This window comes from Lactuca saligna, chromosome 4 (assembly GCF_052625555.1).
Source record: "Lactuca saligna cultivar CGN05327 chromosome 4, ASM5262555v1, whole genome shotgun sequence".
In the NCBI taxonomy this organism is placed as follows: domain Eukaryota; kingdom Viridiplantae; phylum Streptophyta; class Magnoliopsida; order Asterales; family Asteraceae; genus Lactuca; species Lactuca saligna.
Window position 1 is genome coordinate 39615128 of NC_136420.1, and position 12817 is coordinate 39627944.

The 12817-nt window shown below is 36.5% G+C and overlaps 1 protein-coding gene across 1 annotated transcript; it reads right to left on the reverse strand.

The window, feature by feature from the left end:
• Positions 1–6352: 6352 nt before the first annotated feature.
• LOC145041661 (uncharacterized) lies at positions 6353–12216 on the reverse strand. Its single transcript, XM_078989802.1, has 8 exons — positions 11261–12216; positions 10995–11183; positions 10622–10897; positions 10434–10536; positions 10144–10329; positions 7844–10005; positions 7208–7755; positions 6353–6877 (listed from the first exon to the last, which is right to left on the reverse strand). The coding sequence occupies exons 1-8, from the start codon at positions 11489–11491 to the stop codon at positions 6868–6870; spliced, it is 3705 nt and encodes a 1234-aa protein (XP_078845928.1). The 5' UTR covers positions 11492–12216; the 3' UTR covers positions 6353–6867.
• Positions 12217–12817: the final 601 nt, after the last annotated feature.

Genomic DNA, 12817 nt, shown 5'->3' on the forward strand with positions numbered 1-12817 from the left:
TTCTTAGTTTTATTACTACTATGACTCCAAACACATTACAATTTTTGTTGTTAACAATGTTATGGATAATGGTACTAATCGATTTTCAGAGGAAAATCATTCTGGAAATGGTTCTTCCGGTGTTGGAAGTAACCAAATTTGTAACTTATTACATATGACAACCAACCATGTTCCTTCTTACAAGGACCCTCTACATGGGGTGATTATAGGTTTAAAGTTAAGGTTGTTGTTCAGGATGACCTTAATGTTGATGTACAATTCAATATAATTTATTGTCAGATTCCGAATAAAAAGTCACTTATATTACTTAATGAATAAAAAGTAATATTTGCATAATATTTGTGTACAATTCAATATAAATTTATATCTATGATCCAACATCCTAACGTCGTACAACCCAACGTTTCCATTGTTGGGTGGGGGTGTGACAGCCACTAACTACTGATACTCTAACCAACATACCACTACTCCTATATACTAACATACATGGATATATAATGTAACACATAGTATATTGAAGAAAATCACCTCAATCGAAGACTCACGTAAACACAGCAACACACTCACTCCCTGCACTGATCACTTCCACGAACTGAATAGCACCAAACCAAGGTAGAAACTTAATCAATAACCCAATTCCTTCAAGTTCGACCCAATGTCAAACTGGTCAAAAAGTCAACAGTAGACCTAGTCAACCCCCACAACGATGTGGAGGAACCTTAGCTACATCGTGGGAACATCAGGGAAAAACAGTCGTGAAGCTGAGAACCACCACGTCGTGGGAACTGACAAGTTTACATATTCTTCATTAAGTGCTTAATCCTTATAGATCTAAGCCCAATACTTCATATCTACTTCTTTTCAATGACTCCATTTAAAGGCTATATCTACAACCCTAAGTCCATTAAGTCATTAATGGGGCCAAAACTTGAGTATGAACACAAAGGGACTCCAATCCTAACTCGGTTTTCTCACTTTTTCAGAACATAATGACCATAAGAGGCCATCCACAAGCTCTAGAGTTCTTCGACTCCCAAAGCATCCATATAAAAGGGCTAAAATCCTCAAAAATGAGTTCATACTAAAAACAAAAAGAATATTGGCCAAGGTATGAACTTTATACCTCCAACAACTCAGATTTCTGAAGAGGATGTTGGAACCAATCTTGCTCTTTGTTCCCTTGCTTCCTTGTGATTTCCTTCTTCCTCAAGCTCCATCAAAAATCCACGAAATAAGCTTCAAATCATAGAAACAAGCTCTAAAATATTCATGGAGGATAAGGTTTCGTTTGGAAGGGTTGAAGGTTGAAGAGGATGCCTTAAACCTTGAGTTTAGGGGCTTAAATATGGAAGAAACCCTAAAAGATCATGAGCTTGGGTTGCAGCTGATGCCACGTCGTGGCCTTCCAATTGTCACGTCGTGGTGGCCATCCGGATATATGCATTTTGCATGGCATGTTGTGGTTCTCCATTCACCACGTCGTGGCACAAGGATTTTCCCAAAAACCCTACCTTTGACCCCTCTAAGCCCTCAACCGATCTATTCTGTAAAACTAGTGTTACATCGTTGCTTATCTTGAGACCCATAATCAAAGTTGTTGCTTCTGACAGGTGCATGAATGCTCACCTATTGGTGATTGATTTAAAGAGAATTTAACATGGAGTCTTGATTAGTTTTAACTCCACAAAGGACAATTGACCTTATTTTAAGAAATAAACCATATTTCTTTATTTGTTATCAGAAGGGTTTACAAGCTACATACTCCAAGAGAGAGATCCAATACCTGAAATGCTCTTCATCACGCGTGGCAGAGTGATAAGATTCACAACTCGTGGTGGAAGGACTAACTTCTTGAACTATACTGACCTTGGGGTTGGTAACTTTTGCGGATAAGAGCTTCTAACATGAGCTTTGGATCCTGCAACTCTAGAACTTCATTTCTCAACTAGAATTGTCCAAGCAGTTACAGATGTTGAAAATAACAAAGAAACAAAGCACTACCAGGAGGTCTGTTTTGGTTTATTGTGGTGGATCTTTTGTTTCTTGGAAAAGTAAGAAACAAAGCACTGTGTCGAGATCATCTATTGAATCTGAGTATCGTGCTTTGGGTTCTATCACTTGTGAAATTTTGTGGATTTTGAAGATTTTATGTGATCTTGGTTTTAAAATTCTAACCCTTGTATATGTTATTTGTGATAATGCTATCAAATTAACTCTTAATCTAGTTTTTCATGAAAAAACCAAAACAATTTGAAGTAGATGTACATTTTGTTAGAGAGAAAATTGAGAGTGGTATCTTGAAAGTTATTAGAAGTGATTCATGTAACCAAAGTTATTGATATTTTTCTAAAAAATGATTTTTTATGTTAATTTTGAATGGGGGTGTTAAAAATAAAATATTTTATATTTCAAAGTTAACATTTATTTCTTTTATGATTATATTTTACATTTGGGTATTTTGTATCGATATGTATTTTGTGTAGGGTATATTGTGTTGAATGATGCAGGTTTGTTAAAGGTTCGTGGGGTTGTCAATCTGTGGATCATTCTTGTAACTCGACTATTTATTCCATATGCTTAATTCATTATTCACATGCATATTCAGAAAATTGCTCACTTTAACTCTCATTTTAGGGTTTTATCTTTCATGTACTAGGGTTTCTAGTTCTTGATTCCTTGTTAGCATCCGAGAGAAGAGTGTTATTGTAGTGAGTTTTTATATGTAATTGTTGATGTATTACATTCTGATTCATTAATAAGATTAACCGATCAAGTTGTGAATACTTGTTTAGATTTTTTATGATGCATGCAAATAGCTACACCTTATTTTAAATTATTAACCTAACTTAACTAACTAAATTACACCTAGGCAGTGTACCTAGTCAAATTATAGAATAGTGTGGGTAAGTCGGGTGTTGATCACAGGGAACAGTTTTAACTAATTAATTTACCTACTACTAAGTTAACCTAAATTTCTAGCAAAGTATTGGTTTTTATCTAATTTTACAAGTTTAGATGAACTTAATTCTTTAACACAAATCAATCAATTAACAAATCACTTCTGTTAGTTCGAATCCACTTTACCTCAATAGTTTGTAAATTATTTATGACAATTCCTGTTGGTTACCAATTAGAATATTATTAGCAATTCAGTTACAAATTTACTAATATAAATTAATTCATGTATATCTATGTATGGTCACACATAATTTAACACATAATCAATTATTAAATAGAATTGGAGCTATGTAAGAATGAGTTAACAAACACATTATGGTCATAATATGAGTTCTCTACCACAACCTAATTTAACAATTCGATTACTTATCTAAGATTGGTTCGATTTTAGCTCTAATAAGCTAATGTTCACTAGATTACTAGGTATTCAAATTCATGTAGATTATTGGTCATTAACTACACAAAATAAGACATTAAAGCAATCTAATATTAAATCAAACATGCTAGGTATACCAATCAAACACAAGACATAACCAACAAGTAAAGTCTAGATTAATAGAATAAAACCAAGAGTTCCAGCTTCATCTAATTAACAGAAGCATCTAGATTTAGCTGGACATTCTAACAAATAAATTCAAATAATCCATAGTAAAAAACATATTAAAAGTACCGAACTAATATCGAATTATGACTTCTTCTTCCTCCTTGGTGTTAAGAACAATTCCCATGCCTTCTTTTTCTGTGATTTTCGACTTCTGAAACCTTTCCAAGTCAGCCAACCTCCCAAAGTCGTAGGGATCAAGGATATATATAGTTTTTGGATTTTGTTCAATTCACGTCGTGAGCTTTGAAGGCTCACCTCGTGGATCCAGTAGATATCTGTATTCAAACACAGATTCCTGATCCGCGATGTTTATCTTCTAGAAGGCCTAACTCACGTCATGAATTGTTTAATACTCACCTCGTGAGTATGTATTTTTCTGAATTTCTTATCTTTCAAGCCTTTAACCTCCAAAGTTACATTCTTTAACGCTTTTAGTCCATTTTCTTCAAAATGCCTTCTTTTTTATTGCAAAATATAATTTAGCATTATAAGTACCATTATTCCATGCAAATAACCAAAAATGTATATAAAATATATTCAAATATTACCCAAAAGTATGTATAAATACGGCAATATCATTTTACAAAAGCACATAAGAGTTCTTTTTGTCTACTGATAGGTCCATTTTATGCACCTATTTTGCATGTTTAATTTCGTCATTTCATAGCATTCTACTTCATAGTTCTTGCATTTAGTAATTATTTGGGCAACTGCATATATCATTAAGAATGCATGGTACTTCACTATTTTTGATATACTTTTGCAGGCATTATGGAGCATGGAGCATGGAACTTGGAGCTTGGAGCTTTGGATCTTGAAGAGAAGTGGGACCGGTCATGTCATGGAATAAAACATGAAGACATAACCCGAATCATTGTTGCATTGTCATCATAGTAGATGACTACGTTTGAAATGTGGTTCTTGTCACATCGACACGAGTCGTGTTTGTCCTTTCTCATATTAAATTTGAGCAACATAACTCGTGGTGAAGTTAGACTGAAGATGGAGCCAACACTGAAAACTTATTGGATCTTTAGCTAAAAGCATGGGTCATGCCAAAAACACATGGTCAAGACAAATGGTCATGCCAAAAACACATGGGCAAAAGGCATGGCCATGCTAAAAACGCATGGCCTTATGGCATGCACGTGAACATTAATTAAAACAGGAGAAAGCGTCATTTTTATGGGCGGTTTCTGGAGCAATTTTTGGGTGATCTTGGGCGATTCTAGGAGACTTCTTAGAGCTTTTGAGAAGACCTAATCATTGCAAACACTTTTGATTTCATTTTTTTAAGCATTAAACATTTCAATTCCGTCTTTAGTCTTGTTTGATTTGTTTTTAGTCATGTGTGGCTAAGAAACTCTGGTTTCTAGTTCTTGTTCAAAACATGTTGATTGCTTGACTTGAAACATGTGCTTTGATGTTTGATTTGTGATTATATTCCAGTGGTTATGTTTTTGTTTAAACTAGAATCCTTAAATTTGATTTGTCACTTTCATGAATTGATTTTTTGTGTAGTTAATTAACTTTTAGAGCACCTAATCGTTCTATAAAGTTAATGATTGGTAGCAAACTAGGTTTTCTTATTGTAAAACATTTATCGCATGTTTTCACACTTCCAAACGTATAAGAAGAAATGAACATTGTTGGAAAACTTATACAAAACTTAATGTAGTTTTTCAATACAATCTAAGAGCGTGTTTAGATTGAATTAGTAAAGCTAGGTCTAGTTAAAGAGCGTATTTTGGTTAGGTAATTTGGCAAGCAAGCGGTATTAGAGCGTGTTAATATTTTCCCATACCAACTTAGAATAGCAATCACAAATTACATCAAGTCACAATCAGGTTAAATGACAACATTGAGAACTAGAAATGGAAGCACTTTTACAACTTATTTACAAATCTATTTCGTTTTCTACATGTTTCAAAATTGATTGTTAATTTTTATTATTTGACATTTGTAAACAATCCCCCCTTTGTGACCAAAGTACCTTACGCAAAGAGGTATAGACTTTTATCTTGTTTCTCTATGGTTCAATCTTGTTTGTCTTATACTACCTTTTAGTGCATTAACGCAGTGTATTTAGATTCTGTTGTACCCCTATTATATGTTGGGTTTGACATGCCCAACATCTACTCTTAAAAGATTTGCCATTTTTAAAAGTCAGATTACCTTTAGTAACTCCGGATACGAAGAAAAAGGTAAGAAGTTTCAGAAGTTTGATTTTGTGGAAGTAAGTCAAATGTTGACTTTGGTGATTTGGAAATTTGTTATGGGTGGAGAAGGCGATGTCTAATGTGGAAATGAAGAACAAAGAATCGACTTATCAAGCATGGCTTAGGTGCAAGTGATGTCCAACCTAATTGGGTTGATGCACCGAGTTTTATACCCATATGGAGCATGAGATTGGAAATTCGATTCCCTTAAACTACATCTTGTGGTGCCACATGTGGGAAAAATTTTCTTGGAAATCCCTATAGGGGCTAAGTTTGTCCTCTAAAGAAGCTCGAACTCGGGGTGCTCGTTGATATATTACAAATGGGCTTCTACTTAATTTGTTTGCCGTTTCAAAAAAAAAAAAAAAAAAAGCATGGCTTGGGTATTATAATTCAAATAAGACAATTGGGAAGGATAAATATAGGCTAGTAGAGCTTGCAAATGAGTATAGCTGAAGCATGGGGCATGATAATCCACCTGCAATTCCTAGACTTTGTTCTAATAAACTCTACAGATTGTAACAAAAGTTGAAAGTTTATTATATACACTAAACGTTCAACAAAACAAGTATTCAAGGGTAAGCTACAACTTCTTCATTTGATTCTTCTATTATAAATGATACACTGAACATTGTCACAAGAGGGTGAAAAGAAGTTAGTACATACTTGTGTCTTTGTGGTACTACAAATGCTAACCAATATCATCATCATCATCAGTCAAAACCCCAGCAACACAACGTATACCAGGGTCATGGATAAGCCTAAAAATATTCTACATCTCAAGAAAGAGTTTTATACTGAAATAAAAGTACATATCATCATCAGCCCCTACAAGGCGATGATGCAAAATAAAAAAGTAAAGAAAACAAAATGGAAAAATAAAATCTTCCCAACAACATACCCCCCAACTTTGGCAGCTTACACACAAGTCCGTTTATGGGATTCGACCTTTTTAGAATATTTGAAACGGTTTGTTACCTTTGACCATGAAGACTTTCTGTGTGTATTTTGTTTTTGTAAGGCCCCAAAATGGAATCTTGATGATCGCCTTTGGCAAATGGCAAGTGATGTGGCAGATGAACAGAATCAAATCCTCCTGTTGTCAACAATACAAAACCTTCATATTCTAGTTTAAAAATAAATATATTTGCTGGTTATGGTTCTTATATAAATAAATTGATGGTATAGATTTCGATCCATAAGCTTCCTTCATCAAAATAGTCGAGTAATTTCCTTAAAGAACTGAAGCCATTAATTTCCTTCCATTTTGGAAAGGGCATTTTAGACGGTTGACAAATAATCAAAGTATTTTCCTTCTACTCTCAAAGTTCATTATAAATGATAATGGGAAAACACTACTTCCTGACCTAAATGAGACTACTGTGAAAAAAAAAAATCAAGATTAACTTACAGCAAAATAAGTTACCTTTGATGATGTGGCGATGAAGGCCGATCTGGTGAAGGCCGTTGTTGTAGAGAAGCCCCATATAACCGATTTTCCTCAAATGCCCCTCTTCTTTCTCGACCTCCCTCATTTGTCTGTGGCTGTGATTGCTGTTCATTCACACCAGAAAACCCAACCGGACCTATTGACCCAAATTCAAGCTGTTCACTATGTGAACCATAACCCGTGTTATTATTGTCATACGAATACACCATCACCATTGAAGGAACACTTGACCCATTGGCAGATGATGGGTTTTGATACATCCCAACCCCATGACTTGAACTCCCATGTAAAGGACCATTCTGGGTCTGATATGTAGCAAATGTATCATGTCTATATGATGAATTCACTGATCTTTCTGCCCTAAACGAGTTTGATTTATCCATTTGGTTACGATTATGATTCCGGTTTGAGCCTCGTGATTTTGAATTCCCATTCCAGTTACCTTCATTGTGATTCTCACTTCTATCATGGTTGTAGTTCCCCCTTCTTGACCCTGAACTATGTCTCTCCCTTACAGACACCTTCTGTAAAAAAAAAAAAAATACAAACTTATCAGAAAACAAGCAGCATAAGGAGTAAAAAAAGAAGGGTAAAAAGGTAAAATTGTCTTACGGGATTTGGAAGATAAGTCCCGGTCCCGCTGCGGTATCTTGGAAGATCTTCACGTTGTTGGTAAACATTTGGCGGTCTGGAAACGGATTGAACCGGTGGTGGTGCTGCAACCGGGACAAGGCGGGGCCCGTAGTTCATCAGCTGAGTCACTATATTCATATTTGGTAACGGTCTTCCCGGGCCGTCCCATGGGACCCGCCCCTGTAAGTAGACCGGTGGGACCATGACAGGTGAAGGGTATACTGTGGGCCCATGCTGACGTGGACTTTGACAATACCTACCGAATTGTAGATTCTGCCAATGGCTGGCAAAGTCACTGTTGAGGATATCAGATGGTGTTTCACCAGGAGCTGCTCCTCTCAAACCATCCGGATTGAATTCCTCTGATTGGTTGTTGATGATGTCACCATTCTCAATGCTGACATCATCACTGAAATGACTGGTTGATGGATCAGATGGGCTGGGTTGTGATGGGACATTGTAGAATGGAAGCATTGTCAGGAAGGGAACGGGTGGGCCCGTGGGGTAAAATGTCAAGGGCATCGCTCCGGAATTATCCATCATTCTTTGTCTGTTATGGCCTAGAATCATTGGAGCTATAGGGACGATTGAGTCATTTCCACTTGTTTGAGCCAATTCATATCTTGGAGCATGCATAGAAGAAGACACAGACTGAGGTCTATCTGTCGCCTCAGAGTCCATGTCATCGTCCTCGGACTGGTGTGCTGATGCTGACGTGGACTCAAACATGGTCTTCCCTTTTACATATCCACTTGATGACTCAGCAGAGACAATTACCTTTTTCCCACGTTTTTCCTTTTTGGAGACTGTTGAACTCTCGTCCCATGAACTTTCTGATGAAGTTTTACTTTTTAATGAGTTACTGTGAGCAGCAGATGAGAATCTTGAACTTGCAGTTCTTTCATCATCATTTACTACTCTATTCTCTAAATGATCCGAATGTGAATGTGAATGATCATTGTTGTTCCTCATGGGCCCACGCTTTTCTTTGTTATACTTTTGTTGACTTCTTGCTACCCCACCAGATCCACCTACACGCAGAGGCGGAGGAACATAACTTAATCCTGATGAGGTTGACTGACGCTTAACATCTAATGGAACAATTTCAGAATTCCCATCTTGTCCCTGCGACCAGGAATCATGTTCATGATCAATAGAGTTGATTTCCAGAGAGTTAAAATTATCATTCACAGGTTCCATTGGATCTTCGGAATTTGTCATTCCGATTCCGGAAAAGAAATGGTTTAGTTGAGGTGAGACGAGGCCATGGGGAAACTGCATTCCGGCATATGCAGGATCAATCATGGGAAAGTTTGTGAAATTCCTTTGTGCGTATCCCATTCCTGCTAGAAAAGATGGGGAGAATGGAAATGGTAATTGACTCATTGGCATATGAACTTGACCATTGAATCCATGAAGTCCAGAAGATGCCATCATGTTCACAAGATCTTGTTCTTCCTGATGCATTTGTTCACTCATGGAAGGTAATCCCAAGCCTGAATCATGTTGATACAAACTTGAACCATTATTCGAATCAACAGAAGCATCAATGTTCTTCCTCCTGTTACGATAGCTGCTATTTGAAATTGATACCCCCTGTGTGTCGGGGGCAGTTTGGGGATTTGCAATTTCAGGTGCTCTGTTAACCCTACCTTGAGAAGAAACATCATTGTATGAATCTGTTAATTCAGGACTGGATCGTGTTCTAGCAAAAGGAGACCTTTGAATGTCATTGACCAATTGACCAGATATCAAATTCTTCTGTCCTCTGTTTAAGTTTCCATGACCCTTCTGGGCACGAGGAGCTGCAGTAACATCAGGGGTAGTTTGGGGTTTTCCACTTTCCGACTGACGAGATGAATTGCGGGAACGGGTGTCTTCTACCTCACTCTCACGCCCAACAGAGTTTCTGAATTTTTTTCCAGTTGAATTGATCTTTGAAATATCAGTGAGAGGTTGACTTTCAGATACTGAAGTCAAACAACCAGGTGCATCAGGGCGAATGCCACTGCCATGTCGTTCCCATGTATTGGTAAAAAACTGATTGACCTCAGCAACTAGATTTTCCTGAGGGCAATCTAGTAATCTTGCTAGCCTTTTAGCCCCAAAAGCAAATGCACTGCGTATTCTGAAGAAATTACCTGAAAGCAAGTGATCACATATATCATACAACATGACAAGAAGTTCAAGCTGTTTTATTGTTGATATAATTCATTAAATAAGAAGCATTGTGTATAATTATAAATGTTAAGATGATAATATAAATAAATAAAAAATACCTTTACTGACACTGCGTCCAAGATTATTACTAACACGCAACGGATCAATAACATTAAAATGTTTGGAAACAAAAGTTTGGCCTTGGTTGTCCTGACCACCAGGAAAAACAGCATACACAGAGCTACAAGCATCAAGAAATACTTTGTTCAACAGCAATTCTCCACTGTCCTTACGAGGTGGCTCAGCTACAGTTTTATAAGAATACATCCACATCAGCATAAAGTCAAACATTGACTTCTGTCGATTATATTATTGAGAAGAAACTAGAAACATCATCATACACTATTACCAGTCACATCTGGAAGTGAGCTTATTGGCACAGGACCCCACAAGCTAACACAGAAGTTTTCCCAGTCGAAATTACTAAAGAACTCCAGAAAACGGTAAAGTACCTGAAAATGCAGTGAGAGCATTCATAAACAAAGGTTCCAAACACATATATGTAAGGGTATGTTTGTAAAATGTATGTTAAACAACCTCAAGAGGTCCAGCAAAAGAATTGTTGAAAACATGGAATATGTAAAGAACCAAAGTCTCAAGGGCATAAGTTGATATGAGCCCATGGTGAGCACCAAGTATGCGGCTCTCATAATAACACCAGGCTTTGATCAGTATAATGCTCCTCTTAAACAAATGGTTCTGATTTATCAGATTATCAACCTCCTCAAGAAAGCAAAGGGTACACAATCCTCCAAGCTGATTAAAAGATATATCTACCACAATGTTTTCAACAAGGCACTTTATAATCTTCACCTGTAGTTAAACAAACCATAAAGAAATCAGCTTGTAAACAAGTTGAGAAAAAAGATTGATGGCAATTAAAGGTAAAAAAAAAGTAGCATTAGCGTACTTCTGCTTGAATGTATTGAACCTCCTTCACATGAAATTCTGCATTCTCATTTTTCTCCTCGATCTCCAACATATCACGAACTTCACTCGCCCATGAGTCCTTCAAGTTTGCACTGTTACTGAAGGCTGTTAAGTCAATATCTCCATCAGGTAGATACGTTTTAAGGGGTACAGACCCAAAAGTAAAAACCTGGAACACAGAAAGTAATAAGAGGGAATACGATACCACAGTATTTAAGAAAGAAAACGAAAATGATGAAGAAGCACCTGGCAGGGGAAGCACTTCATAATAAGTCTTTGTACATAATCAGCGACAGCATTCCTTCGTTCTTCAGATGGCTGATTGGGTTGAATGCGGGAAATAAGCTCTGCAGTTCTTTCCTCAGCTTTCAACCATCGAACTGAATCTAAACTCTCTAGCAACGGACCTGCATTGGGCAATAGCCCATTTGGCGATAGGCCGCCTCGGGGCTGTGACCATTCCTCATGGTCGCCCATGCAAGATAACTCTATGCTACCCAAAATTCCAGGCGATTCAATCCCCCAAGTCGAAGTTCAAAACTTGTTGATGTCCCCCAAATTTTCAAAAGGTTTGATTGCAAAACGTAACGTAGTTTTCAAATCACAAAAACATGTAATTGCATATGAACATATAAGCACTAAAAGTGTATGAACAACCCTAAAGAGATGATACACTGAAGGTGGGAACTTTGATTTGAAATGAATGGCAGAAAAATTTGTCAAAAGTAACAAGGATTTCTTTCTCCACCACAAACCCTAAAAAGGGACCCCCTACGAAGAGAAACTACTCGGGAAGCTCAAATAATTCGTAGAAAATCCGATCATAAAGATCGGTAAGAGGATTGTCAACAAAACCCTAACACGAAAAAAGGGTTATATTCGATGACAATCAATCTGGAAATCAACGAGAAATTTCAAACAAACATATAGGATAAAATTTACGATGTCGCTTGGAATTATCAGTAAGAATCATTAATCGAAGAAATAGATAGAGTGTGTGTGTTTGGTGAGAGCGCCAATTTTGAGGGTTTTCTGTGTGTTGGTAAAATCGGATATATAGAAAGAGAGAGATTAACGTTGCGAATTTCTGGGGTTTTTTTATCTGCAAAATTGAAGTAAAGGGTTTTAAACTGCAATTGGAAATTTGGGCAAATGATGAAAATTGATGATCGCAATCTGGGAGAAAATGGAAACTTTTGCAATTATACACAAAAGAAAAAAATATATATATATTTAAAAAAAAGTTACAATATAATCGAAAATCAATAAATTGTACTATATGATTTAGCACAATTATGGCTGAAAAACATGACGATTAATCGCGTGGGAATTGTTATGATAGAATAGAACCCTAATTTGTGCATCCTATTGGGCCCAAGAATCCATAACTCGGAGCCCAGACTGTGTGATAATAATACTGAATGAGAATTGCGAAAACATCAAGGATTTTTCCTTTTTTACTTACCTATATGTATATATCTTCATTTCGAAGCGATAAAAATGCAAAATGAAACATATATACAATCATAACATGAAAACTTTCAACTTGTATGTCAAAAATGAAATATTTAACCAACTAATAATATGTTTCATTATATATGAAAAAAAAATGAGGTATACCCTTATGAACACATACGATGCATTTTGTGCATTTCAGATTTTAGCCACCACAGCTTTTTGCCATAATATTTTGTGAGGTTGGCAGTTTTGGTCCTTAGAATGAAACCACCAACTTTCTCCACTGATAGTCTTCTTCCAAAAAAGATGTTCACATATGTGCACCGCATCATATTGTTTTCATTG

What these genes read in the sequence shown, in the direction of transcription:
- LOC145041661 (XM_078989802.1), bottom strand. Translation starts at nt 11,491, where the DNA reads ATGGGCGACCATGAGGAATGGTCACAGCCCCGAGGCGGCCTATCGCCA. An exon ending in TTCAATACATTCAAGCAGAA is followed by an intron (nt 10,898 to 10,994) that starts GTACGCTAATGC and finishes GTTTAACTACAG; the next exon opens with GTGAAGATTATAAAGTGCCT. An exon ending in GGACTTATCTTCCAAATCCC is followed by an intron (nt 7,756 to 7,843) that starts GTAAGACAATTT and finishes TTTTTTTTACAG; the next exon opens with AAGGTGTCTGTAAGGGAGAG.